The sequence below is a fragment of the Amblyomma americanum genome, chromosome 4 (genome assembly GCF_052857255.1).
Source record: "Amblyomma americanum isolate KBUSLIRL-KWMA chromosome 4, ASM5285725v1, whole genome shotgun sequence".
NCBI lineage: Eukaryota > Metazoa > Arthropoda > Arachnida > Ixodida > Ixodidae > Amblyomma > Amblyomma americanum.
This window is the reverse complement of record NC_135500.1, coordinates 123,150,353-123,177,743: the sequence shown is the minus strand read 5'-3', so window position 1 is coordinate 123,177,743 and position 27,391 is coordinate 123,150,353. Positions and strand designations below refer to the sequence as shown.

Genomic DNA, 27,391 nt, shown 5'->3' with positions numbered 1-27,391 from the left:
CATAGCAAGACAGGTGTCAATATCGTTTTATATCATCAGTAATATTTATGCATTGAGCATCTGATACTTTATTTTTCTTTCAAAGGGCGTGGCACACCTCTTTTTTGTGCAGGCATGGTGTATAAACTATTCCTATTTCGTTCTAACTGTCGGTTACCTTAAGCGATGCCACATGCGGCTATTCTTGGCAGTGGCACCACTTTAGAAGAAATTAGGCATGAGATCTGAATAGGGGTTATCAGTTTTCTTGACTCTCTTTTGATTCGAAAAAAGATCAGAGCTCACCGCAAAGTGCGAAGTAATGTCTTCACGCTCGAGGGTGAACAGCGTCCAGCTGTTTGTAACTGTGGTGTTGACCGTTGCAGTTCCAAATTTCAAAAGTTCTTCTGCATCTAAAAGCAAGACGTGAAGTACGGCATTACCTGGAACACGAAAGAGGAAGAATTAGAGATTCCGACAGGCAACTTTACTTGCTGGGCAATAGATTTTGGCAGCGTGAAAACGACGCTCAGACGCAGCAAGCCTTGTTTAGTCCGCTATGAGAATGGTGGATGTGACTGATACGCATAGCTGCACAAATAATTTCGTGGAGAACTCTCAGCACTGCGCAGTGCACTGCGCACGCGTCGGTCGCTAACTTGGTTGGCGCTTACATGCACGTGAATCGCACCCTAAGAAGTCAGCGCTTCTTGCCAAGGGAAACAAGAGGAACTTTTTACTACAGGAACTGACAGCCAAACTTTGAAGCGAAAGCGGTTAATTATGAGTGCCTCTATCGTTCTTTGCTTAGTGTTTGGCTTGAAGACAAAAGTAAATAATGGCAAACTTTTGCACCTCAAATCATCTCTTTGAAATTATGAACTCAAAATCTGCGAACTTTTCAAAATCAGATCCAAATGACAGGAGCAATTACAACGACTTGGACAATGCGTGGCTGACGTTATGAACAATTTGTGGGGGCGGTTTTAGAAGAGTACAATATCATAATTCCTGACCTTTTATCAAACATTATTGCCTTCATTTTGAGGCAATTTCCTTCAGCCTGAAACTTTTTTAAATACTCTTAACGGGATCTGAAGTGTAGCCATCTTGCACAAAGCACATAAGACATAATATTTGTTGTTCAGACAACAGCGGAAGGATACACAAAAAACATCTATACTGGACGACCACTCCAACGCTTCAGCAGTTCGGCCTTGCAAAATGTCTCAACAAATCATGGGCATGATGAATCAACAGTGGCAGCAATAGATGCTGCAAGTGTTTCTTTTTTTGTTTTCAAGAAATAAGCTATCCCAAGATATGGGGTGGAAGTTTCAAGGCAACTGTAAAAATCTCCTCCGTCTATCGCTAAGCTGTTCTCTTGAAGGAAACCTGAGCTGTGCAACTCGACGCTCTTCTCTATGTAGGGATAACCCAGGCTGCGTGACATGCTGTCAATTTCTCAAAAAGCTAAGCCCTTTCAGCGCGCTGATAGCAGCTTGATCGCATTACCAGATGCATGGTTTGTTCTGCGCTTTCATGTTTGTGCTTAAGTGCTATGCCGCTGAATGAGCCTTCTGCTTTTTTGTCTTCGATCACGTGAAATATTGATACAATGCAAAATGAATATTGACACTTTTTTTTACAAAAAAACCATCCTGATAACCTTTCGACACTGCTGTGCCGGTGATCAAGTTGGACTATTCCAGAACCAACTTCGGGTACAACAAGAAATACCAAAAAACACTTTAGAGCCTAAAGATATAAAACGGCGTCTATAATGACACGAAATGAAATAGTACCTTACTTTTTTATAAGGTCATTCTTAACCACCCTCTGAAAATGTCTCTCGTGCTATGACTCGGGCGGAGTCCGTTGAGCTCTTTGCATTGTACTCAGTTTTACACTGCCAGAAGTGGGAATTGCTCAATTTTGATCGGCTGTTTTAATGCTGTGCTCTAGAAGAAACTCTATCATTTTAGTTCTCGAAGGACATCCTACTTTTTTTGCCCCCTAGAGATGTTGTTTTGTTGCCAACAAAAAAAACATACGCGTGAGTATACGGCTCTTCTTTCCTTTCTATACCAGTTCCACTAAACTCTATCCTACGGCGCGTCTCAACATGATATTCATTCGCACGCCAGCGTATACGTATTACTACAGAAAAGAAAAAAATTAAGACTGCTGGACATTGCCAAGAATCTTCAATTCGAACTGTAATGATACTAGCAATGACCATATATATAAGAGTCGTTTGATATACCTTGATATACCTGCGATATTATCTCCTTTCGAAGAAAGTCGTGAATTAGTTATCATTTCTTTGTATTTTATTGGCAACTAACATACAGAGAACTCAATTTAACTCCCTTCGTTCTTTTCTGACATGCTCACAGAGGCCCTCTGCAGAAGGCGTGACTTAGCAGCAGCCAGTCCGGGAGATGTGGTAGAGTGTGTGAAGATTGGTTTGTTGTTTAGTTTATGGGGTTTTGCGTCACAAAGTGACCCAGGCTACGAGGAATGCCATAGTGGAGGGCTCCGGTTAGTTTCCACCTGTGGTTCTTTAACGTGCACTGACATCGCACCGTAGACGGGCTTCTTATCCTTTCGCGTCCATCGGAATGCGACTGCCACGGCCGGGATCGAACCCGCGTCCTTCCGATCAGCAGTCCAGCAGCATAACCACTGAGCCACCGCGGTGGCTAGTGTAGAAAGAGAACTTCTGTAGCGTATCTCATCATCCAAGCTAGGTGCTAGCGTGAACGCATTACGAAAAAAAAAGCCAAGCATAAACTAGGATGCCTCCCTTTCGACAACATCGGCTTTCAGAGTGACGCAAGCTACTCCGCCGATTCTACTCATTATTCAAAGAAAATCAAATATTTATTTTATAAGGGGCGTTGAGGGGTGCGAAAAACAAGGTATGCTGTCTTAAGCAGCTTGAGGAATTTCCATCTCCCATTGGGTACAAAGAATGGAGCGATGTACACATCAGAGAATATTATAAAGGCAAAAATATACTTTCGTGCTTTCGTGTGCGACCCGCTGCGGTGGCTCAGTGGTTAGGGCGCTCGACTACTGATCCCGAGTTCCCGGGTTCGAACCCGACCGCGGCGGCTGCGCTATTATGGATGAAAAACGCTAAGGCGCCCGTGTGCTGTGCGATGTCAGCGCACGTTAAAGATCCCCAGGTGCTCGAAATTATTCCGGAGCCCTCCACTACGGCACCTCTTTCTTCCTTTCTTCTTTCACTCCTTCCTTTATCCCTTCCCTTACGGCACGGTTCAGGTGTCCAACGATATATGAGACAGATACTGCGCCATTTCCTTTCCCTCAAAACCAATTATTATTATATAATCACGATGTTGTGTAAGATAGGCGCATGTTTTGAGGCGTTGTCAGTTAAGGTAATTAACTTCTTATTTTTTCTTTCATTTCTGTGCGCTTTACAAAAGCGGTAATTATAAAATATATATACGCGATAATGTCGCACTCTATATGCGATAATTCTACTTTACTTTGAAGTCTCCAAGGTTCTGCGCTAACTGCGAAAGCATTCGTACCTCATATTAAAAAGCAGTAGAATGTATTTGAGAGAAAAAGTGATACTGCGGCCAAATTGTTATGGGAGAACCGACGTTTCGGTGCCACCTCGGCACCTTTTTCAGGGTTGGCTGGGTGGTAGCAAGAAACGCGGCGCTTTTTTTTAACCACCGCCACCGCGTGTTCTCGAAGCTTCCTCAGCTCCTCGAACACAGCCTGTTAGGAGAAGGCGCAGCGCTTCGAGATCTCCACTCAGACAACAAGATCTTCATCCTTCCGGCGGACAAGGTTAATGTGACCGAGGTCCTTGGGATGCTTGGGAGGCCTGCTCCAGTCTCTCTAGAAATCGCCTCATTCTTCAGCCAGCTGGGAACCCTACCCCGCATTTTATGCGCGGGGTAGGAGGTAGCTCACCTCTTATACTTAGGTCACGTGACCTTATGACATCATCACATGCACGTGACCTTGTGACATCATCACAAGCTGCCAGGTCTGCATATATATATATATATATATATATATATATTAAGGAAGCTAACAGTCACGGAAACCAAGGGGCATAGGGGAATGTTTTTTTTTTTTTTAATCTTTCTTTTTTTTATTTGTAGTGCCAATCAATCGGTTTAAAGAAAATTACTAATGAAGCAGCAGAAAAAACAACCATGCCGCCGGTGGGATCCGAACCCACGACCTCCGAATATCGCGTCCGGTGCTCTTACCAACTGAGCTACGGCGACGGCTGTCCAATCTGCTGCTTTCGTGGGTATTTATGTTTACTGCGTCTAAGCGAACCTTGAGAGTGTTCACCAGCGCCACCCTCGACGTTAGCGGTAGACGTAGCACGTCCTGTTATACCGCGAGTGTGACGTAGAACGTCATCTAACGGCGAGGGCGGTAACTGTGCGAGAGCCCTCTTATAATACCTATGGTAACAAGACTGCCAGAACCGAGACCCCCGTTAAGCTATTAGCAGACAAGGTAAAGGAAATGAGGGGCTCGTTTGACAAACATATTAAGGAAGCTAACAGTCACGGAAACCAAGGGGCATAGGGGAATGTTTTTTTTTTTTAATCTTTCTTTTTTTTATTTGTAGTGCCAATCAATCGGTTTAAAGAAAATTACTAATGAAGCAGCAGAAAAAACAACCATGCCGCCGGTGGGATCCGAACCCACGACCTCCGAATATCGCGTCCGGTGCTCTTACCAACTGAGCTACGGCGACGGCTGTCCAATCTGCTGCTTTCGTGGGTATTTATGTTTACTGCGTCTAAGCGAACCTTGAGAGTGTTCACCAGCGCCACCCTCGACGTTAGCGGTAGACGTAGCACGTCCTGTTATACCGCGAGTGTGACGTAGAACGTCATCTAACGGCGAGGGCGGTAACTGTGCGAGAGCCCTCTTATAATACCTATGGTAACAAGACTGCCAGAACCGAGACCCCCGTTAAGCTATTAGCAGACAAGGTAAAGGAAATGAGGGGCTCGTTTGACAAACATATTAAGGAAGCTAACAGTCACGGAAACCAAGGAGCATAGGGGAATGTTTTTTTTTTTTTTAATCTTTCTTTTTTTTATTTGTAGTGCCAATCAATCGGTTTAAAGAAAATTACTAATGAAGCAGCAGAAAAAACAACCATGCCGCCGGTGGGATCCGAACCCACGACCTCCGAATATCGCGTCCGGTGCTCTTACCAACTGAGCTACGGCGACGGCTGTCCAATCTGCTGCTTTCGTGGGTATTTATGTTTACTGCGTCTAAGCGAACCTTGAGAGTGTTCACCAGCGCCACCCTCGACGTTAGCGGTAGACGTAGCACGTCCTGTTATACCGCGAGTGTGACGTAGAACGTCATCTAACGGCGAGGGCGGTAACTGTGCGAGAGCCCTCTTATAATACCTATTGACAAACATATTAAGGAAGCTAACAGTCACGGAAACCAAGGGGCATAGGGGAATGTTTTTTTTTTTTTTTAATCTTTCTTTTTTTTATTTGTAGTGCCAATCAATCGGTTTAAAGAAAATTACTAATGAAGCAGCAGAAAAAACAACCATGCCGCCGGTGGGATATCCGGACGCGATATTCGGAGGTCGTGGGTTCGGATCCCACCGGCGGCATGGTTGTTTTTTCTGCTGCTTCATTAGTAATTTTCTTTAAACCGATTGATTGGCACTACAAATAAAAAAAAGAAAGATTAAAAAAAAAAAAACATTCCCCTATGCCCCTTGGTTTCCGTGACTGTTAGCTTCCTTAATATGTTTGTCAAACGAGCCCCTCATTTCCTTTACCTTGTCTGCTAATAGCTTAACGGGGGTCTCGGTTCTGGCAGTCTTGTTACCATAGGTATTATAAGAGGGCTCTCGCACAGTTACCGCCCTCGCCGTTAGATGACGTTCTACGTCACACTCGCGGTATAACAGGACGTGCTACGTCTACCGCTAACGTCGAGGGTGGCGCTGGTGAACACTCTCAAGGTTCGCTTAGACGCAGTAAACATAAATACCCACGAAAGCAGCAGATTGGACAGCCGTCGCCGTAGCTCAGTTGGTAAGAGCACCGGACGCGATATTCGGAGGTCGTGGGTTCGGATCCCACCGGCGGCATGGTTGTTTTTTCTGCTGCTTCATTAGTAATTTTCTTTAAACCGATTGATTGGCACTACAAATAAAAAAAAGAAAGATTAAAAAAAAAAACATTCCCCTATGCCCCTTGGTTTCCGTGACTGTTAGCTTCCTTAATATGTTTGTCAAACGAGCCCCTCATTTCCTTTACCTTGTCTGCTAATAGCTTAACGGGGGTCTCGGTTCTGGCAGTCTTGTTACCATAGGTATTATAAGAGGGCTCTCGCACAGTTACCGCCCTCGCCGTTAGATGACGTTCTACGTCACACTCGCGGTATAACAGGACGTGCTACGTCTACCGCTAACGTCGAGGGTGGCGCTGGTGAACACTCTCAAGGTTCGCTTAGACGCAGTAAACATAAATACCCACGAAAGCAGCAGATTGGACAGCCGTCGCCGTAGCTCAGTTGGTAAGAGCACCGGACGCGATATTCGGAGGTCGTGGGTTCGGATCCCACCGGCGGCATGGTTGTTTTTTCTGCTGCTTCATTAGTAATTTTCTTTAAACCGATTGATTGGCACTACAAATAAAAAAAAGAAAGATTAAAAAAAAAAAAACATTCCCCTATGCCCCTTGGTTTCCGTGACTGTTAGCTTCCTTAATATGTTTGTCAAACGAGCCCCTCATTTCCTTTACCTTGTCTGCTAATATATATATATATATATATATATATATATATATATATATATATATATATATATATACAGGTTGCCTACATTCTGGTGCACCTGCGAAACATTGCAGCTGGGCCACCTGCCAGCAGCAGGCTTCAGAAAAACTTTCCACGAGTGATAATCGAATACTACCAGGCAAAAAACGCTCACTAGCATCGCGGCACGATTATCTTCGCTGAGGTTGCGCGAGGAGTTTTCTAGTGTACCACAGCAAATAAAACATGCTTAAAACTTTTTCTGGGGTGCTTCATTCCGTTTAGAATGCGCGTTACGTGATTTAATATGTGTTTTTTTTTAATGCGCTCTAACCATTTTGTATTCAGCAAAGTGCTTCGCGCACTACCGGTACCAGCGATTTGCACGAGCCGCATTGAGCAGACGCTCCGAACCTGTCCGGACTCCCGTCTCAAACATCCGTCACTTCCGGCGAGCGGTAATGGCATCCGTTTTTCTTGTTTCGCTATCGAATGATTTTTGCATGCTGTTGGCGCCTTAAAGGTGCACTAAACAGGCATCTGAAGTCGTCTTTCTAGCGCGGGAACTCGATCTACGCGTTCCGAGCATTCTTAGAAACTTCGCATTAGTGTCCTGCGTGGCCAGTTTTTCTAATTTATATAGAATTAAACGTCTCGGCTCCCGCCTTTTTTTTTAACTCAACGCTGAAGGTAGGAGGAGTGACCTAGCATGTGGAATGCCAGTCCCATGGCGGTTTGCCGCTCTGCCATCGGCGGAGTGATACGTAAATAAAAAAATCCACGCGTATTTTTATTTCCGCGGGGCTAGTTTGCGGCTATGTTGTCTGCGACTGAAGCTAATTATTCACAGAAAGCTAAAGAACAAAACAAAAGCGAATGCAAAGCCGTCACGGGACTGGGTGAAAGGCACTCCGTGATTTGGTTGGCTCCTCCTACCTTCAGCATTAAATTAAAAAAAAGGCGGGAGACGGGACAGTTAATACAATTTAAATTACAGAATTCGGCCGCTTAGGACCATAAATTGAAGTTTCTAAGATCGCTCGGAGCACGTAGAACTAGATCTCGCGGTAAAAAGACAAGGCGGTAAAAAAGTAAAAAACTCTTCATCAGTGTTCCTTTAACTCACTGGAACGTAATGTTTTGCGGGTAACATAACCCGGTCGAGTACTATAAAAAACGTTTTTACGGTTTCAAAAATTTCGGTCAAATAGGTCGTTATTGGGGTTCACGTAGTTGCTGCGAACTACGCGAGCAAGCCACCCGAATGGCTTCTAAAAGTAAGCTGTCGCTGAAATTGGCACGGCAAAGCGGTAAGCGTGCTACGAATTTCGCTACGGCACGAAGACATCACACCGATTAATGGGTGACCCTTGGTGCTTCCTCCTCCCTCCATACATCACGCCACCACCGGTCTAGGCTTCGTTACCCACCGGAAACACACTCTCTCTTCTAGTCCAGCGGTGATCACGCTCGCCTCAACCCTGTGTGTTTTCTCGCTCTCCGGTATATCCCTTTCTCTCTTTCAGCGCGCACCACGCCACCTCGCGATCTCGGGGAACAGGGCACTAACAATTTTCGCTCTAAAACCAACGCACAAGTCGAGATAACCGGGACGAAATGCGGCACAACGCTGATGTCTCTTACTTCCTCACACCTTGTCTCCTCTTTTGCTCAGACTGCGCAAGAGAAGGAAGCAAAAAACGCTTAATATTTTAGCCCGCCCCCCTTTCGTGGCGAATTCAGACAAATATCGTCCGGAGAGAACGCCTAATCTCATGGTAAATGCAAAGCCCAACAAGAAGCCGAACTTGTCCAATAACCTCCACTCCTTCTTCTTCTTCTTCACCCCAGGTATATGGCACATACCCACTGGCACATCAACTTCGTTTTTTTTCCCAGTACGTGTTCCACTTCATCTGCATCGTCTTTCAACCTTTCTTTCTGCGCTTCAAAGTGTTTGCCGCCAGTTCCATGCCGTCGTGGCCTTGCAATTGATTGGCCGCTTTATATAGCCACACACAAATATGAGAAGGCAGCCAGGCGGTCAAAATTGCCACTACGGCTGAAGAAGAGTGGGCGCGTGCTACGGCACGTAAAACAGAGAAAGCAGCAGGGGATACTGAGCACGCTGTCAGTTACAAAAAGCAGAAGCGGATCAACGTAGAAGACCAGAAGGGGCAGGTGAAGACGAGCACCTAGTCCAGCTAAGACAAGCCGCTGCTGGCGGATGCTTCCTAAGCCGCGAACGCAGCCACAGAGAATGTAAAGCACTGCCTAGTTGGAATATGAAATGATAGGAAGTCAGGAGCACGTTTAGCAACCAATTCCCCGGCCTATACTTGCGAGCGGCTACCATAATCCATGATAGCACGGTATAGTATGGTATGGTATGGTATGGTATGGTATGGTATGGTATGGTATGGTATGGTATGGTATGGTATGGTATGGTATGGTATGGTATGGTATGGTATGGTATGGTATGGTAAGGCACGGCTGGGCACGGCACGGTGTCATGCCAAAAAATTTTGTACAAAAGCATTTTTGAACGGGAAAGAGTTTGTGAACGCAATTTTTTTCATATATTGTAAGATTTCTTTATAACAATCAATGTATCCGCAGATCTCCCGTAGACAGGCAAGCATTTTCTTGCTGTCTTGCTGTTAACGTTTCTGCTATCGTCAATAGCGTTCTCCATTAGTTTTCTATGGCAGTCTTGAGCTCTCGATGACAGTAATGGAAAAACTGTGAGATTTTGCTACAACCGAAGAATTAACTATTACCTTCAATATTTTCATAACAGTACCTTACAATTTTCCAGTATTCAAAATTTTTGTCCAAGTATGCTGGACGTGGGTATGGTATCGTGTGGTATTCTATGGTATTGTGTTGTATGGCATGGCACGGTATGGTATGGTATGGTATGGTATGGTATGGTATGGTATTACTGCTTGACGCCCCCTAAGCGACACATGCACAGAGAAAGCTTGGGAGTAATACTCACACCTGTGGGTCTTATGAGCCTTGACGACTCGAAACAAACTGGCCTTTTTACATTTCTCCACTGGCGAAATGCGGCAGTTTTGAATTCCGCGTTCATGTGTTCGGTGGTCGAAGGCTAAAGCCACTAAGCCACCGCTGCGGGTACCACCATCGATGAGCTATCACAGATGTGCTACAATTTTCCTCCATTTAATTTCATCCTTAGATGCCCTCTCGACGATGACATCGCATATTTTTTCCCCCTTCAGTGTTGTTCGAAAGTTTCTAAAGTTGATTTTGTTTTATTGAGCCTTTTTAGAGTCGCCTTGTAAATGGCCAAAGAAGACACAGCGACACAAACGAGTACAGTATTGGGTGCGTCTGCTGGTGCTACATGAGGTTAATGATTTCGATCGGAAATACCCACCATTTGTCACGTAATAGTACATCTTGAAACAAATGATGGGACCGAGCTTGAGGATTTCGCTCCATAAACCACCGCCTCGTTGTTTGGACTGGTCTCCACCGTCCAAGAGAAGGTAATATCCTTCGAAAACAATAACAAGAGGCACGGATGAAAATGAGAATTGCGTAATCAAAACAAGGACACCCCTACATATTGCGTTACCTCCAAACCCAACTTTAGCTCCAAGTCTACTTAATTGTTTTCAATTTGAGCTACCAGGAAGGCTAAATAATGTCGCTATCCAGCACCTTCCTTAGTATTAAGGAGTAATTGGCTATCACGTCAAGTCACGTTCAGCCGAAATAAGAAAAGTAACCTTGAAATATTGTTGTCTGTAGTGAAATATAATGCATGTAACCACTGGAAAACGCCTCAGAAGATGTGAATGTAGTTACTTAGGAGGCTGCCTTAAAAGAGTTGAAATCAGGCCAGTGCCGGGTGCTTTCCATTGCCAACACACCTGAAGAAGTTTGCCGATTATAATGTCACAAGGGAAATAACTCTCTGTATAACGCCACAAATTTCTATCTGGTTTTTAAACGCAGGTCAGACCTTATATCAACAAGACGAGCTGCTTTCATAAAGCCCGGCAGACAACTGAATTTAGCATGTCAACACATGTAACGAAAATTTAAGATGAGGTCCGTGCCATGATACAAATTTCTGTTTAAAAATATACTGACCACTTATAAGGCAGCAGACAACTAATCGCATTGATGTGACAGACACTAATTGTCCAGCCTTTCTTCCTGATCGCCTATTATTACACGTCTGGTATGCAGTTGCTTTAAGGGGGATGGGCACTGCACAATATATTTTGTCCATTGCTTGCAGTCACTTTAAATGCTTCGTATTTTGTATCCGAACGATTTAACCTCACATCGTGACTTTTCGCAGCGATAGTCGGCGACAGGGGCGTCCCATATGTGCCTGTATCCTTTGAAAACAGTCTCATGACTACGGATGCTCTTGTGTTAAACAATTGCAACATCAGGAAAGAAAATGGCATAAAATGTTATCAAGAAGATCTTTGGAAAACCAGCAATTGCTTTCATGCTTTTGTTGCACGCATGTGCTCAATTAAACAATCATCTAGCGACAGGTTAGATGTCACCTCTTTTGCAAACCTTATCGTTTACCCTTGCTAAGCGCGACATTTTGGCTGCTATTGTGGGAGTGCACACAAAGCTTGTTTTCGTAAACAACCTCCGTAATGTTGCCGCCAGTGCGTAGAATGTTTCATATTGTTTTTGCTAACCAACTTAGAAGCAAACAGTACGGGTTTAAACATGAGGCTTTCAAGCGCAAAAGTCGGCCACAATCTCTATATAACTAACATGACGAAAAGTACCCCTACTTCATGATCCCGAAATGTCAATTTGTTTAAACTATCCACAAATAGGGCAAACCGAGATTATTCAAGCATGGTTATGACTCTACATCTTAGCACAAATTCTAGGATGACTCGCATGTCGCCAAAGACTCACCGTCTGACGACCCTAGTGTGTGGTCTGCCTCAAGCTGGGAGAAACGCGAGCTGGTGTTGCCTCTATGGCGGTACCACTGTGCAAAGGACGGCAGGCACACTCGCCCGTGCAGGCACCGTGCAGGCACACTCGCCCATCCGCACATGTCCTCTTCGAAAGAGCAGGATCCCCTTCGAAGGCAGTCTTTCTGTGACAGGTGGATGTCATCTACGGCAACTACACTGTCTGGATCATCTGTCGCACTCCCAGTGATCATTACCTGCGCAAAACGGGGGTATGAGAGGAATATTCCAGCGTCCTGGCCAGCTGAAATAAAGTATCTAGATTTTGTTATAGCAAGTGGCAAGAATCCGGCTAAGGTGGAGCTTAGTTAACTGAATTTGACAGCGAATACGTTTGCCCATAACCTTAACTTTCTTAGGCTTCGAATAATCACTGACGAGTGCGCGTCGTCAAGACAGCTTTCACAAATTTTCCGCTAAGCATGACCCTCTGTGCTGAATGCCTCATTTAGCATCTGGTGAAATCTGTTTCGATTCCAGCTTCTTTTTTGGATTGCATCGTTTCTGACAGCATCTCCTGCCGTCAACACGGAAACAAATAAAAGCGTGATAAAAGATATTTATAATAGCTTTTTTTTTATTTCCTTGAGAGATAGAATCCTCTTGAGACTTAGAGTCCGGTCACCTCAATTTGGATGTCTTCATGATCTTCACGGTCAGAGATTACGCCGCTTAGGTAATGGCGAATTCAAGCTAGTGCTCAGAAATCATGATGGTCTGTGGCATGGTTCACTCATCTGTTTCATGTTCGTTGTAGGCTAGTCTTACAAACGGTCATTTCGTGCTCAAGACTACAATGGTGACGATGATAATGACATTGCCATGGCACAAAGCAATTCTTGTGCTCTACATTTTTCACCCTTAGAAGCAAAAAAAAAGCGTTATCGGCTCGTCGCCTAGCGCGCTATGGCCTTACTCCTCTGTGCCCTCGCGGGCAGAAAACATACATACGCTTTTCGACATGCCCGTCTGATATCAGAGTATACTGGCCACATGGCGACATTCTCCCTTTTCTGACTGTTTCCTCCTCGAATGTCTTTGGCTATTGAGCGTGCTAGCGCCTCCAATAAGAAGCAAAGCCTTTTTGCCGGCTTTTCAATTTTTTTCTCAGACTTGATAACAGCCAGTTTCAGATGTCCAACTTTATTCTACTCAGTGGAATCCGTGCAGTTATTTCAGCGTGTATTTCGTGCAAAGTGTTTACAAAATTGCACCGACGCAGCCATTTGCGGATTTGTCCAAGTTTTTAACCTTTCGTGAAGCAATACATAAGCCACCGCTAGCAGTGCTACGCACCGCACAGCTCTGTCGGCCAATCGCAGATACGCAGAAGAGGGAAAATATAGAGTTATAATGAAAGTGTGGGGAAATCTCGAGCCGCTCGAGTACGCCGTCAGCTCTTAAGGCGCGAAATTATCTAAAAATGTTTCCGCACAGGTCCCTGATACGACACACCACTGTGCCAGATTGATTATTAATGTACTCTCAGTGATAGATGATGGTTTTCAAGTGAGCGACAGCTTTTTTTGGTGGCTTTTCACAGCATTCCGCACCCAATTTTGTTTCTTAAAAGTGTAGAAATGTCATGTACAATTCTAGTACACATCTGGCAGCACCTCCTACTTATCTTATGCGGCGTTACACATGATGTGCCACGAGCCAGTGGCGAATTGGATTATCTGTCACTGGCCCTGAAATTAAACTTCCTGTTACATATAACACCAACAGCCAATCATTACAAGCTTACCAAAACTAAGTAAGTAAATGGCGCTCCAAGCGTTTAAATAAATAAATATTTATGAAACTAAGGTCGTGACTTCCACCAACAGAACACGAATCCCTAACCAATCACTTTATAAACATCCGTGGTATAGAACTCGGCCTAACCCATATGTACACGCTTCTAATTTTTAACGATAACACGTTTTGCGCGCTAAATGCAATCTGTGAAATGCTTCTCATGGCTACACCGCTTGATATTCGCGATGTAATTGAACGCATGACGTGGCATTTAATGGTTCCTTTTCTCTGATTGCCTGTTACTTGCCTGACTCAGTCACAAGTAATTAAAAATCCGCAACGTCGGCCACGACAAAATTCCAATCAAGCAGCATATACTGCAATGATTCTTGCGGCGTATGTATACCCTAAAAGAAGTTCACTGCCACTCCCACTTTAGAGTGGTCGTTTACCCAGAGGAAGTGAGATGGATCAGAAACACTGCTGCGTATGGTTTTTGATTTGGCTTTATGCAGCTGCAGAGGATGCAGATTTTTAATTAATTCTGACCGAATTTAGCACGTACTGCATCCTAACACGTTATTAAAAACTAGAGACCATTAACTCCCCAATTATGAGTTGAATTGCTGCAAGAACAAGTAAGCTGCGAAGCCGAGAGGACCATTTTACACGTTCCATTAGGAGATGCAACACATGTTGTTATTTAAAATTCGGGAGGGTGTACCCTGTTACCATTATAGTCTGATTTATAGAAAAAATCCCACTGACTGTTCTCTTTCTTCTGCAAACCGTGCCCACGTGCTTGCAAATAAGTTAGACTTCGGTGCACATTCAACCGCTCCTTCCAAAATATTATTCCGCCCCAAACTAGAACACACGTCTGCCACTTGCGCTTCCAAGCAAGCACGTGCTTCCAAGCACGTGCTTCCAAGCATCACCAGCACCATTTAAGCTTCGCAAAAGCATGCTTCTGCATTCATTTATTTCAGATTACGCGCGTAAAAGCAACTCGCCGGAATATAAATTAAAGTGTAGTTAGATACCTTAGCGCGTGACAGAAATGCCACCAGCTCCTAACATTTTACATAAACTACATGCCCGTCCCTCTTTTCCTGACAAATGCTTGTACTACGTGATGAGCATCACTGCAAAGTAAAACGCATTCGTTGCCTCTTATACAACAACGCACGTTCTTTCTTACCACGCACAACAACAGAATGAAACGGCTTATCGAACGGGAATTCTAAAAAATATCATTTATATTCCGAAAAGCTATCTGTCATTATACGAAATTGTGTTTGTGCGCCGCTTTTGTACCTTTGAACGCCTTTTCTGGGTTATTAATTTCATTTAGTTGATATAGTATCTTTCATACATTTTGTCTCATGGTTGTTTCTGTCACACGTCTACATTAGCAGTGATCTGTGATCTATTTCTTTATGTTCCAGCAAAGCTTGCATCTCATATATCAAAATACCTTCATAAGAGTAGCTATGCCAGGTATAGTGAGATAACAAGTGACTCAACAGATGCTACATAATATAAGATTGGTCCAGCCTTTTGGTACAAAAGGATCCGACGCGTGTCTTGCGCCTCTCGCTAAGTGTCATAGCGGACGGGGTACAGCACCGAAATTAAAAAGCAGTAGAGACCAGGCAGAAAAAAAAATCTCTGTATCCGATCCTTACAGTTGAGAGGAACGTTATTAGGCTAATCAGCCATGTTTGCTGGCTTCCTTTCACAGTTCCACGGCTAGATGCAGGAATCGGCCGAAGTCGGCAAAATTTCATTCAAAACCGATGTTTTTGGCCGTGATCGTGAAATTTTATTTACGACAAAATTTCTCTCAATTTTTAGTTTGTTTTTTTTTCACAACTTGGGCGCCTAAAACTAAGAGATCTCAATTTATCTTTGCACGTTTACCTGATCCTTTGCGTAGACTGAGTAATGATGACCGATATCGTAGTCACATTCGTGAACCTCCACATGCCTACTTCTTCATTAACAAGTCTTCATTCCCAGAGCGCGTTTCCCTAGCAGCCTTTAGAACTGCGTTATGCTTCCGTGAGTCATCTTACAAGGACTACCTGATGTTCCTTATCGTATCAGCGCTTCTTGTAAGGCTGCATCTGACGCCAAACTGCATCCGCTAAGATCCCTCATGCGCCCATGATAGCTTGTCTTAGTTGTTCTCTCCTTTATGAGAAGTGGATCAGTGTATAAGCTTCGGTGCTGCCCTTCAATTCTCTTACTGCCATCTGTATCATTCGACTAGAGATGACAAGCACGTCACTTCTCAACAAGAATGCTGGAGAGGCGTCACTAAGGTCAGCGGAACCAAGTTCGTGAGAAACCCTCGTGCATTATATCTTCATGCCCTGCTTCAATGTGAAACTTGCTCCGTAATGTAAGAGATGTAATTCAGTAAAACAAAAGCTAATAAGTGATGGCGTTGCATTTTAATTTCTGTTCTAGAAAATGAATAAACGCAATTCACGATTGGCAAAATGAATGCATGTTTCGATTTGCGCCTAAAAATAATACTGGAAGGAAGTGGGAAAGGAATGGCAACATTGTCTGAGCACGTAAAAGGCGCATATCGGCAAGGATTATATCGTATGTACCAATGTTCTTTGCAATGTGCTACTTGAAAATGGCGTGAAAACCAACGAAAAGCCTCTTTTCTTGACCGCCTGCGACATTCCAAATACAAAGGCTCATGTGACCAGCGCAGTGCAGCGCCGCGTCAGAGAGAGTGAGGGGCCACTCCACACCCGGTGTCTCTCTGCACCCGGTGCAGTCTGCGCCCCAGCGACACCTTTGGAATGGCCGTTGTCGCACAGTGCAGCGCAATACTGTCAGCCACATGCATCATTTCATTTCATTTCATTTATTTACCCTCAGGGCCGTTAGGCGTTACAGAGGGGAGTGGTAATAACATACAAGTACAAAAAACAAAACAGCAGCTAAAAACTTTGAATATAGTTACAGCACACACTGGTTTAATATCAATAACAGCACTAGCAAAAGGCAGCATTACACAAAACAAACCACAAAAGAAAACAGCAGCTAATAAAATAAAACATAGATATAGACGGAGACTTATATAAAATTAGTAACAGCGTTACGAAAGGCAACAGTATCAGTAATTTCAGCAATATCGTGGGGAAGGTGATTCCAGCTGACACAAGTTCTGGGTATGAATGAATCGTGAAAACATCTCGTGCGACAAGGAGAGAGCCAAGCTTTGTGGCGGTGATCAATGCGTGCTGAAATATACGATGGTCTTTTAACAACCTCTCTTTAAGATAAGGATTATGATAAATTTTGTGAAAAGTACATAATGAAGCTATTGACCTGAGATGGGAAAGAAGCGGGAGGGAAAGGTTAGCTTTCATGGCAGTTACACTACTAGTACGATGATAGTTGGAAAGTATGAAACGACAACCCCGGTTTTGAACTGATTCTAAGTGAGAAATGAGAGATTCGACCCCAGGGTTCCACACCGATGAAGCATATTCCAATTTAGAGCGGACCAAAGTTTTTTAAAGTAATAGTTTTAATGAACTTGGTGCACATGAAAAATTTCTGCGAAGGTATCCAAGGATGCGGTTAGCGTTATTTATAATGTAGTCAACATGAGGTTTCCAAGACAGGTTAGAAGAGACATGAACACCCAGATATTTATAAGACGACACAGTTTCAAGAGTGATGCCATTAATGCAGTAGGTAGAGTGTGTAGTAGAAAGACAAGAAATGGGCAAATGCTTGCATTTAGTAATGTTTAGCTTCATATTCCACAGGTTACACCAATCCAGTACCTTGTTAATATCTGACTGAAGAAAAGATGTATCATGCTTAGGCTTAGACCATAGTGAACTCCCGCCATACGTGTCCTTGGAGGAAGTCCCTGTTTGTGGGGCACTGCATATACTCATATGGAAATCACATAGAGCGCTTCGGCACCACCCTTTTAACCTTCGTTTGTATGTCACTTTGGAATTTCTTTTCTTTATTTAGTGTTAGAGAGAGTCGCGGTACCCAGCCGCGGAACACCTTTTCTCCGCATTACTCTTGACAATATCCTACGATATATACAGTGTACTTACTGCAGCACCTGGGTGGGAGCTCTTGAGCTGGAAAGTCAATAACCGCCAAGAGTGCACCTCAATATTGTCTGTGGTTTCGTACCAGGCGGAACCCTCCACACGTTCTCCGACGACTTCGAATACGCTCAGCATCGAACGTTTTCCCGTGATGTAATACCAAAATCGTAGGCACTTGTGGCGGGAAGCGTTGTACCAGTCTGGTGGGCTGAGCATTCGGCCCTTCCGTGACGTCATTAGAGCGAACGCACCTGCGCAGTTGTCAACATCAAAGTTGTCTGAAACGTCGAGGTAAGGCTGACACCACATCCTGTATTGTGAGCTTTCAAAAGCGGCCGCAAGGGGTGGCGGTTGGAGAAATATTCATTAAAATAACCATTTTCTGCTCATTTCTGTTTCAAAAAAGGGATGTTTTGGTGAGTACAGCTGTGGTAATCTCAGTACCACAGCTATCATTTGGGCCAGAAATCTCCACGGCAGAATTTTTGGTCACTATTACTTTAAACAAGCGAGCCTCACCTGCTGGTGCTTGTGCGTTGTGGTCCGTCGCAGGTTCCTTGAGTTTGGTGCCCGTGGTCACCACCCAGTTGTTGAGCTGCCAGCCGCAGTCACCAGATTCGAACGTGCAAGCTGTTAGAAGTAATGAGACTAGAACTACGTTCGCGCAAGAAAGATTCCCGAGGTACCTCCATCACAACTGCCAATCAGTAATCACAGATTAAATTTCTTAGTTGGGGATATTTGAATTCTATGCACTGAAGAAAGTCAAGCATCACATGACGTGAACGACGGAGCCTAAGGCATATAATACTTGCTTTGGTGTGGCGTGCAGACTCGTCGAAAAAATGCAACGCCGACACTGTTTGAACTGCAACAGTGTGAAATCCCGCTCCATATCGTCTTTATCACATGTTTCTACAATGGGCAACCCCTGGGCGGTTTTTTTTTTTGGCCAAACCCAAACAAAGCAACAAAAAATTACTTATCACCTCCACAGGAGAACGAATTATTAACATAGGAAGGTTTGGTTTTGGTAATGCGAACAGCAATATCGGTCGAACGGTCACTGACGCTTGGCATAATAGCGATATTGAAATATCGGCATTATATTTCACTACCTTCGCACAGGTGTTTACGTAGTGCATTCTACCTGCCACATACACTATATTTCTCAAAGAAAACGCCCGCCGCTACGCAGTGCCAGCCTTCATCAATATTTCGCATCATTACCTCCACTATATACTGTCTAAAATTCACAGAATGAAAAGCCAATATGAAATATTTTTGCACAGTTGAAACTTCAGAAATCGATATGTCCCGAAGTCGCAATAATTGGAGTTCAGTGCAATTTTCCTGTTTGTGCTGCTAGTTCGGGTTTTGCAGAAGACGAACTCGAATGGTGAGGTCCTAGAAACACTAAGCTCTCTTTTTTTCTCCTATTTTGCAGCAAAAGCTGTTAGAAAACCAAATACAACGGTTTCTTGAACGCTGACTGGAAAAGACACATTGGCTAGAGCCACCCTATACGACACCGCGTGGGAATGTCAGCAGATAGAAGCAGTATTCATAGTAAGAAACCCAGGTGTGGGGCAGTGGGAAGAGATGTTGACCAGCGACCGCTGTGAGATCCAGAAAGATCTAATACAGCGAGCTTGAAAGGCAGCAGAAGCTGATTTACTCTCTTTATTTCCGGATTTTTCTGCCAGGCCCATACCATATGATATGCATCTGTCCACGTGTCACAAAACTTACAGTACCCCGAAATAGTTGGGTCTATGTGTTTTAGAATCGCAAGGCTTAGAAACTACCCCGTTTCCAGCCTTCTGAGGTGTCGCTCCTCATTTCTATTGAGGCCCTTGTTGGGCTTTGGCAACGTCTGCCTACTCATGCGCAGATATTTTGTACTGTCCGCATATGTAGTAAGCGGGTTCGGTACAGGTACAGGGATCCCGACAGAGTCAGAGAAATAGTGGAACTCCGGAGGACAGATGCTTTTACCACCACCACCTCCACCACTCACTCATGATTAAACTGCGCGAAAGAACTGGGACAGAGACAGAAAACACGTGCACAAACCGAGCGCAGTTCTTTCGCGCAGTTATATCAAGAACGAGAAGCACCAACTAGCCCTCCAGAAAACGATTATTCGCTCACTCAGTCACTCACTCTAGAGATCTACGCAAAATTCTACGGCTACTTTAGCTATGTCATCTAATTGCTATCGAGGTTGCCCTCCTTTCTTTCAGGGTGCACCTGTTTTTCTCGCATATGTCTTGCTTTCTCTTTATCGTTTTCCGATTATCTCCACTCTTCTGAGCGCGGTGGATCCTATTCTTAACATTTATTAAATATCGTTTATCTGCCGCCTACGTTATTAGAATATGGGACAGCGCTCAGCCACTCTAACTAAGCGTAGCGCTTTGTTGGAAAGTGACACGGTCATCCGCTTTCTTACTTATGTAACGGATGATGTCAACGCACTATTTTCTAATGTTCAGCACTATGCGCTCCGTCGCGGCAGCCAAGGAAACTAGAATCGCTTGCCCTGAATTCCTGCTAATAATGACTGCATCGGACAGTTCTGCCAGGAATCATATAGAAACCTTTGGTGGAATGCAAAACCATGGAGACCGAATTATGTCATGGTTGAAGGGTGCCCCCTCGGCAATGATCCCCAGGTTCAGGCTGCACCCCTGCGCTTTTGTTTAACTGCATCAACATTCATTTTTTTTATTATGTAGAAAATTCTCAATGTACCAGGATTGGAACCACGTTCCTCTCGCGCATGAGGCGGATACTCTACCTCTACGCAATCGCTGCATCTTTAACGTTCTGACGTGTAAGGTCCCAAAGCCATCATTTATATTAGGTTTTTTATACTTTCGGACCAAGGACGTTTGTACCTTTCTATGTGCATTTGCAGCTGCAAAATGAGTTTCCGATAGTTCTAGCTGATAGGAACCAGCACCAGTCTAGAATAAAAAACCCCGTATTAAAACACAGAATTGAGGAAATTAAAAAAATAAATACATGTTTGATCGTCGCAGGTGCCATCTTTTAGCGTCAGCTCGTCTATGGCGATTACTCCAGGAATTTGGGGGGTGAGGAGGGCCTCGAACATGAGCTGCAAAGATTCACAGGGTCGAAAAAAAAATGGAGGAAATATGGTGTAAAACTGTCTGGTACGTGCAGTTTGAAAACCATCATATTTTTTTCCGAAAATTAATTTATTGGCCAAAGCATCACGAATTACCAGATATAGTGTTTGGGGATCATTCATTGAAATTCTGAAAATTGGCGTAAATCAATCTTGTATGCCCAATTTTCAAAACATCGTATTTATGTCAGTGTCAAAGTGTCGCAGCGACGGCCATACTGCCCACGACTCCCCCTTAGCCAAACGTTCTCCCAGCTTCAAGCCCTCCAAGTCGCCGCCGTGGCTCAGTGGTTATGACGCTCGGCTGCTGACCCGAAAGACGAGCGGGTTTGATGCCGGCCGCGGTGATCACATTTCAATGGAGGCGAAATGATAAAGGCCCGTGTATTGTGCAATATCAGTGCGCGTCAAAAAAACCCTGGTGGTCGTAATTATCCGGAGCAGTCGGCTACGGCGTCCCTCAAAGCCTGAGTCCCTTTGGGAAGTTAAACTCCACAAAACAAAGACAAAACTTCAAGCCTTCCTGGACTGTATGTTAGAAATATTTTTTTTTAATTGGCCCATTCAGTGGCAAGCATGGACCCAATGCACCTGGATCACACACGCCCTGGTGATCAAGTGATCATGGAACCATCCACTTACGACGTTATAGTCCACAAACGCACGGCATGACCGCCTAAGAAAGCCTTTCAGGGAGGCATCCCCCTCTGCAAAATTAACCCCTTAACCCTGCATCGACTACTGCTGCAAATATTGCTGCTCACTATAGCGAAAAATAGGATAATTTTAGGAGCTAAGAACTTACCACTTTCTACAGTGTTAAAAACAAAGTTAAATACTTCTAGCACTTAAAGGGGGAAAAGCCGAGCTCGGAAACAAGAAACGGATGTATCGTTCTAAAATAAAAAAATTTTTCGAAATATCATCTAATTAAATCGACCATAATTTTTATCATTGCTGGCACTCAATTAGGGCGCGCCTTACTACTGAAGAGGCACCACCGCGCTTGGGATAATAGAAGAACTAATTGTTCCAGTTAGTTTTCCGACACCGGCAGCGAAAAAATGACGCCTGTGATCCATACTTCTAGCACAGTTCATGTTTTCTTTATGCCATCTTGCCATATTTCACATTGTTTGGCTCTTTATAAATGCTTTTAATCGCAGCCTACACGCCTATTATTAAATTTTCATTGTCATTAAATTCTAATTAAATACATACACAATTTCTGCTCCTCAAATATATTATCTAGAAATTCTTGATGGTTCTGCCAAAGAATTCTTTTCAGAGAAATTGTTGAATCGTTTTCAAAGGAATTGGCTTATTGGCTTATTCAGGTTTAACGTCCCAAAACGAGTCAGGCTATGAGGGATGCCGGACGATGCCGTGAAGGGCTCCGGAAATTTCGACCACCTGGGGTTCTTTAACGTGCACTGAATCGCACAGTAAACGCGCCTCTAGAATTTCGCCTTCATTGAAATTCTGCTGCCGAGGCCGCAATCGGTCATTTCAAACGAATCTAGTTGTTTATAGTAATAAGCCATATTGCCTTCTTGAAGTAAAAATTTCGGTTGGGGAAGTAAGTCGTCTTACTGGAGAGGGCATCTTATTAAGGCTTATAGCGAGGCGGAAGTACTTTTCGTTCAGGCAGAAATTGCATGATGAAATATTATTTGCGCTTTCATTTTAACGACAGGCTGCTGAATTGGCGTGCAATGCCATTGTAATTTGAGCATGCCCATATGCGTTTTCAAATTAGGCAGGAGTAAAGCCTAGGATTGAAAACTGGCATGTACCTGATAAGAGGTATCCGAACGTAAGTGCACCTTTCCTTGCTGCCATTCCTTCCCCTGCGGTCCACAGCGCGTCCAAAGATGACTTAGGGCCATGCCTGGCACATGGTGGGAGACGTTTAAGCAGCCGCTGTTCGGGTGCCACAAGTTGTACCTGTCGTGGAACTCGGCATTAAAAATAACCAGTGACAGACAAGGCCTGAAGAAAAGCGATGGATGCGGAGGAGAACAACCAATATCATTCATTCACGGAGGGAAGTTGCTTTACCTACACAAAAAGATTTCATTCGTCCAGTCGGTGCATAACTAATCCCAGGCAAAAAGAGCTGTCATGGCTATAATGAAGAATGGAAACAAAGATATTGTGGCCACTCCTAATCGATCAAGTGTTTTTTTCTAATGCTTTCTTCAGATAGTTATCTGGAGACTCACTGCATCAGTATTCTCAGTGATCTAAAGCACTTAATTTTATGCCCTTGGATATTTACAATTCCACATCTGTGCAGCTAAAAGAAACACATGAGAAGAAACAGCGCAGCGCAGGTGGTCAGTTTCAAGCGATTCTTCACTAATACTACGTCACATATTTACGTTTGCGCACCCACCTACCCTAAGGCAAATCAGCTCACGGTTTGAACACAACACAAAGGACCAACTCGATGAGAAAATTTTGTTCTGACAACCTTCATGAGAAAACAAACGTTCAAGAGTCGGCTCTAAATCTTCGCTGAGTCAGAACTAGAACGAGACGAATGCAGAAAGAATAAAATATCAACCCTCTAAAAAGCCGCCACAATCAGCAAGGTCCAGTTACTGATTTAACCGAAGAAAAAAAACAAAAATATCCGAACAGTACACAGGGAGCCCTTTGCATATATGATTTAGCTATGGAACGCGCTCTTCTATTTTCTTTCTTTTCATTGTTATGCATTCAATGTCCTCAATATAATAAAATTTTTGGCCCATAGCCAGAAGGTCTGCTGAGTCTAATATGAACTATGGTACAAGGACAAGCAGACACATAACAGCAACGGTTCACAAAAAAAACTTTTGATAATAGCTACAATATGGCACCGGTTTACACGCTTTCTAGTGCTCAGGCAAGGATGTCTTAAATGACAGAGAAAAAATACTGTTAACTGCTGCATCATTAGGAATCCTATTATAGATTTGGGCACAACTGAATTCGCTTAGTCTTCGAATATAAGAGTTATGACATAGTGGGAGGTTAAATTTTCAATGTGCTGCAGCTCTCACAGTTCTGATGGGAAGCCCGAAGAGATCTAAGAGAAGTGAGTCATTTGACGCTAGAATAATTTGTGCTATTGCTGAGTTTTTAACATGTGTACACAGTTCAAAGGCAGTAATCTCTGCGATCTGAATAAAGGCTTTGTAAAGTCAGTGCACTTTGAAAACATAACAATCTTATTTACTTGTTTTTACACACGGACAACTACATCTAGACGCGTCCTTTATTCAGAAACTGCATCAGCGCAGCTGCTTGTGCAATTCAGGGACTAATGACGTATGCTCTGCAATTCTGTATTTACCTGTACCGCGAGACTAAAAGTAGCCAAATCAATAAATAGACATCGTTTTCTCCAGAACAACATTCTAAGTATAAAAAGAACGCCAACCGTACCTCCGCTTACGCAAGCTTGTTTAATGAAAGCTCGAACATTTTTCCCCTTCCCTCGGAACAAATAATTAGCTGCGTATTGTGTATGGTAATAATATTACAAAATAAAATAAAAATATCAATGCAGACCTTTGCTTGCATACCGCCCTTTTTACTCTTCAATAGAATACCGCACGATACGTGTCGACACATGTGGTGAAGAGTCAAAGTAAGAATTCTTCTCAGTTTTAGTTTTATGTATATAGTGGAAATTATTATATCCGTGTGCTGCGCTGCCATTGTAAATATAACTAAATGACACACTGAGTACTAAAACGTGAATGGTTCGCAAACAAGCAGCATGCTTACCAGAAAGAAAAACACTGTCCCTCTGCAGGAGTTTTATCCATCTCAATTGATACGAGGCGGGCTGTCTTCTTGGATAGGAATATGTTCTTAGCGTACATGTAACCTCCTGCGACCGAAGACAAATAATGGGTAAGGCTTCCTTTAGAAATGCTTCCTCGGAAGTCGAGTACAGAGCACTAAGCTGTACCAAGAACCATCAGTCAAGCCTAGAAGCCGTTTTATGTCGGTATGAACCGATCGTTAAGCACATATCGTTTCCCGACTTTCTGCCCTCTCGGAAGTTGAAGAACACAATACATGCTAAGTATGTGCCCACTTCCATGCTCACCGGGCCTGCACGATCACACATCGGGACGCAATTAGTGAAAATAGCAGTACTGCTTATTTGTCCCCTAAGACGTGAACACGCGATTCCATTGCGGTGGTGTTAAATTTTTCTTTGTTACTCCGTGTCGTGAAGTTTTTATCTTCACATTGCATACGTAGTCTCTCGTTTTAGACGCCTCCTGAGTGAACTTATTTTCATTAAGGAAGAAGTGTTTCTGTGTGGTGGTGATGAACCCTGCCTTAGAGAACTCTGCTATTGTGCCACTTAGTGAGGGGCTTTCGACAAGCGAGTACATTATATTTTTTTTTGGTGAAGCGTGCAATCACTTCAGGTGAGGCCAGCATTTTTAACGGCGTCCTATTTTCGTGCTGTTCTGACAAAATTCTTTCATGACGGCTTGCGAACTTGCACGCCTTAACAATATCATTTACACAATTCGCAACAAATGTGAGCGCGCTTTTAACAAAAACACCGATTCTAAAATTCATCTCGACCATAAACAAACAGAGCTGTCAGCATTTACTACAAAAAAGCAGTTTCTTCGTTGCTTTTTCTAAGGATGCAAGTAAAATTAAATCAATAAATCTCCTGACGTGGGCTGCTGCACTCAGTTCTCCTGTAAGTCACCGGTATCATAACGAAAATGGTGCAGAACTTCGATATACCCAAGCTACATTGTGGTAATACTGCATCACAGGTTATTGATAGGGTAGGTGTGGCATATTCAATATAGAGCTAAATAATGAATATTGTTTCATTGTGCGCAAGTATTCAAGCTGCGCGAGATCTGTAATCCAAATCATGCAACTAATTAACTCTTTTTTTGTTCCAACTCGCCAGACAATATTCCGATAGTGTAATCTACTCAACAACGAGCACACAACGATTACAAGTTGCCAATCTGCGATCACACCACCTGCCGAGATTTTTCTTGCAGGGTACCAGTTATAAGCATGGGCCAAAAATATAAGTATTCATTTCGATGGCATTTAGCATTTAGCATTTGTCGTCTTACAAAAACCGCCACGTTTCTCCGTAACGAATTCCCCTGAAAGGTCGAGCCGGTCGTGACATGATCAGCAGAACCAAATTTGAAAATCTGAGGAATACAGTGTTCGATTACCCATCCACAGGATTAACATATGGGATTATACTAACCCGACCCACTCTTCCACCTTAACCTACCCACTACTCCATCTATATCAATCCACTAATACCCACTAAATCCCATTGATCCATTTTCTGTGGTGGGCCTGCTCCTAGAATTTGAGGGGTCCTTTGGAACATTTGGGAATGGGCCAACTTGCAAGAGCTGTCGCACTTTCGTCTTTAAGAATGTGGTTAAGCAGGCCCCAAGTTTTGTTATTACCCTTTTATAGTAAAACTAAACTGCGCATTAAAGTAGTATCATTACGCATTACCGCCTGGCAACCTCTCCGCGGGCTTCCACGTGGACTGTCCGACACCACCCACTTGAAGGATCCAGCTCATGTCGGCCAGGCCACCCTCGGGGAACCAGCCGCAATCCAGGAGCTCGGAGAAGTCGCAGTCTACTCTCAAGTGCTTTACGTCTGAAAACCAATCAAAAAGTCGTTGTGACTGCACATTAAGCGGAAATTCAGCTGTAACAATTCTGAAATAACATAGTGAGAGACGGAAGAATAAGACCGACACAGCTTACGACAAACCCCCAAGTTCCTAAATGTTTCATAAAGAGCACGTGACAGCATGTCGATGCTATATCAGTTGAATAACTGCAATGCCATGATACAGAGTAACTATTTGGCAATGCTTCATTAAACCATCATATTTCATATAAGCACGGCAAGAACACCTTCCTAAATTCACGGCTGTGCAGAAATGTTTCAATCCATCCACCATCAGCTGTGTACCGTGAATATATCGTGTATGTTTCGGTATAAAATTTATAAACTTCATATAGATTTCGTAGCCACTCAGCATTTACGAATTTAATTTGTCGAGTCGCCCGCGAAGTGGCAGGGCACCGGAACGACGCCAGGGCGCGATGTTAGTTGTGACACGTTCCTCGTTCTTACTCTATGTTTTCACGTCATTATAGCGGCTTTTAAACTTCAACAGCATTAGCTTTCGATTCCAAAGGACAGTCATCTTACCGGCTTCACAGGAAAGGCAGTAATAATCTCAACACAAAATACGAACGCATGCAGCGTCTTTTCTCTGAGGCCTCCGTGGACAAGCTTCCTGCACCCGAACTGTTAGCGGGCGCTTTTTTGTTTTTTTTGAAGCGATGTTTATTGCCTCAGGGCATAAAAACTATGAACCCAGAGATGAGTAAGATGCTTAAAGAAATGAAAAAAGGTGGGCTGATTTGATGAAATCAAGAAGTGAACGATGATATGGACCCTGTGTCCAGGCAATATAGCAATCCGGATTGTCCGTTGAGAGTCCCACTGCCGCCAGGTGCCGAATTCTCGAAGGCTTCAGCGCCGGGCGCTTTTTCGTCCTCGCTCAT

The 27,391-nt window shown here is 43.7% G+C and overlaps 1 protein-coding gene across 1 annotated transcript; it reads right to left on the bottom strand.

The window, feature by feature from the left end:
* Positions 1 to 27,391, bottom strand: LOC144129803 (apical endosomal glycoprotein-like). The gene is made up of 10 exons (XM_077663873.1): positions 27,331 to 27,391; positions 26,319 to 26,468; positions 24,570 to 24,675; positions 22,586 to 22,736; positions 20,663 to 20,756; positions 18,152 to 18,262; positions 17,636 to 17,883; positions 11,725 to 11,983; positions 10,199 to 10,318; positions 1 to 422 (listed from the first exon to the last, which is right to left on the bottom strand). The coding sequence occupies exons 1-10, from the start codon at positions 27,389 to 27,391 to the stop codon at positions 202 to 204; spliced, it is 1,521 nt and encodes a 506-aa protein (XP_077519999.1). The 3' UTR covers positions 1 to 201.

Coding starts and splice junctions, on each gene's coding strand:
- LOC144129803 (XM_077663873.1), bottom strand. CDS start 27,391: ATGAGCGAGGACGAAAAAGCGCCCGGCGCTGAAGCCTTCGAGAATTCG. Junction 24,676..26,318: donor CGCGGAGAGGTTGCCAGGCG/GTAATGCGTAAT, acceptor CTTCGGTCGCAG/GAGGTTACATGTACGCTAAG. Junction 17,884..18,151: donor CAACGCACAAGCACCAGCAG/GTGAGGCTCGCT, acceptor ACAACTGCGCAG/GTGCGTTCGCTCTAATGACG.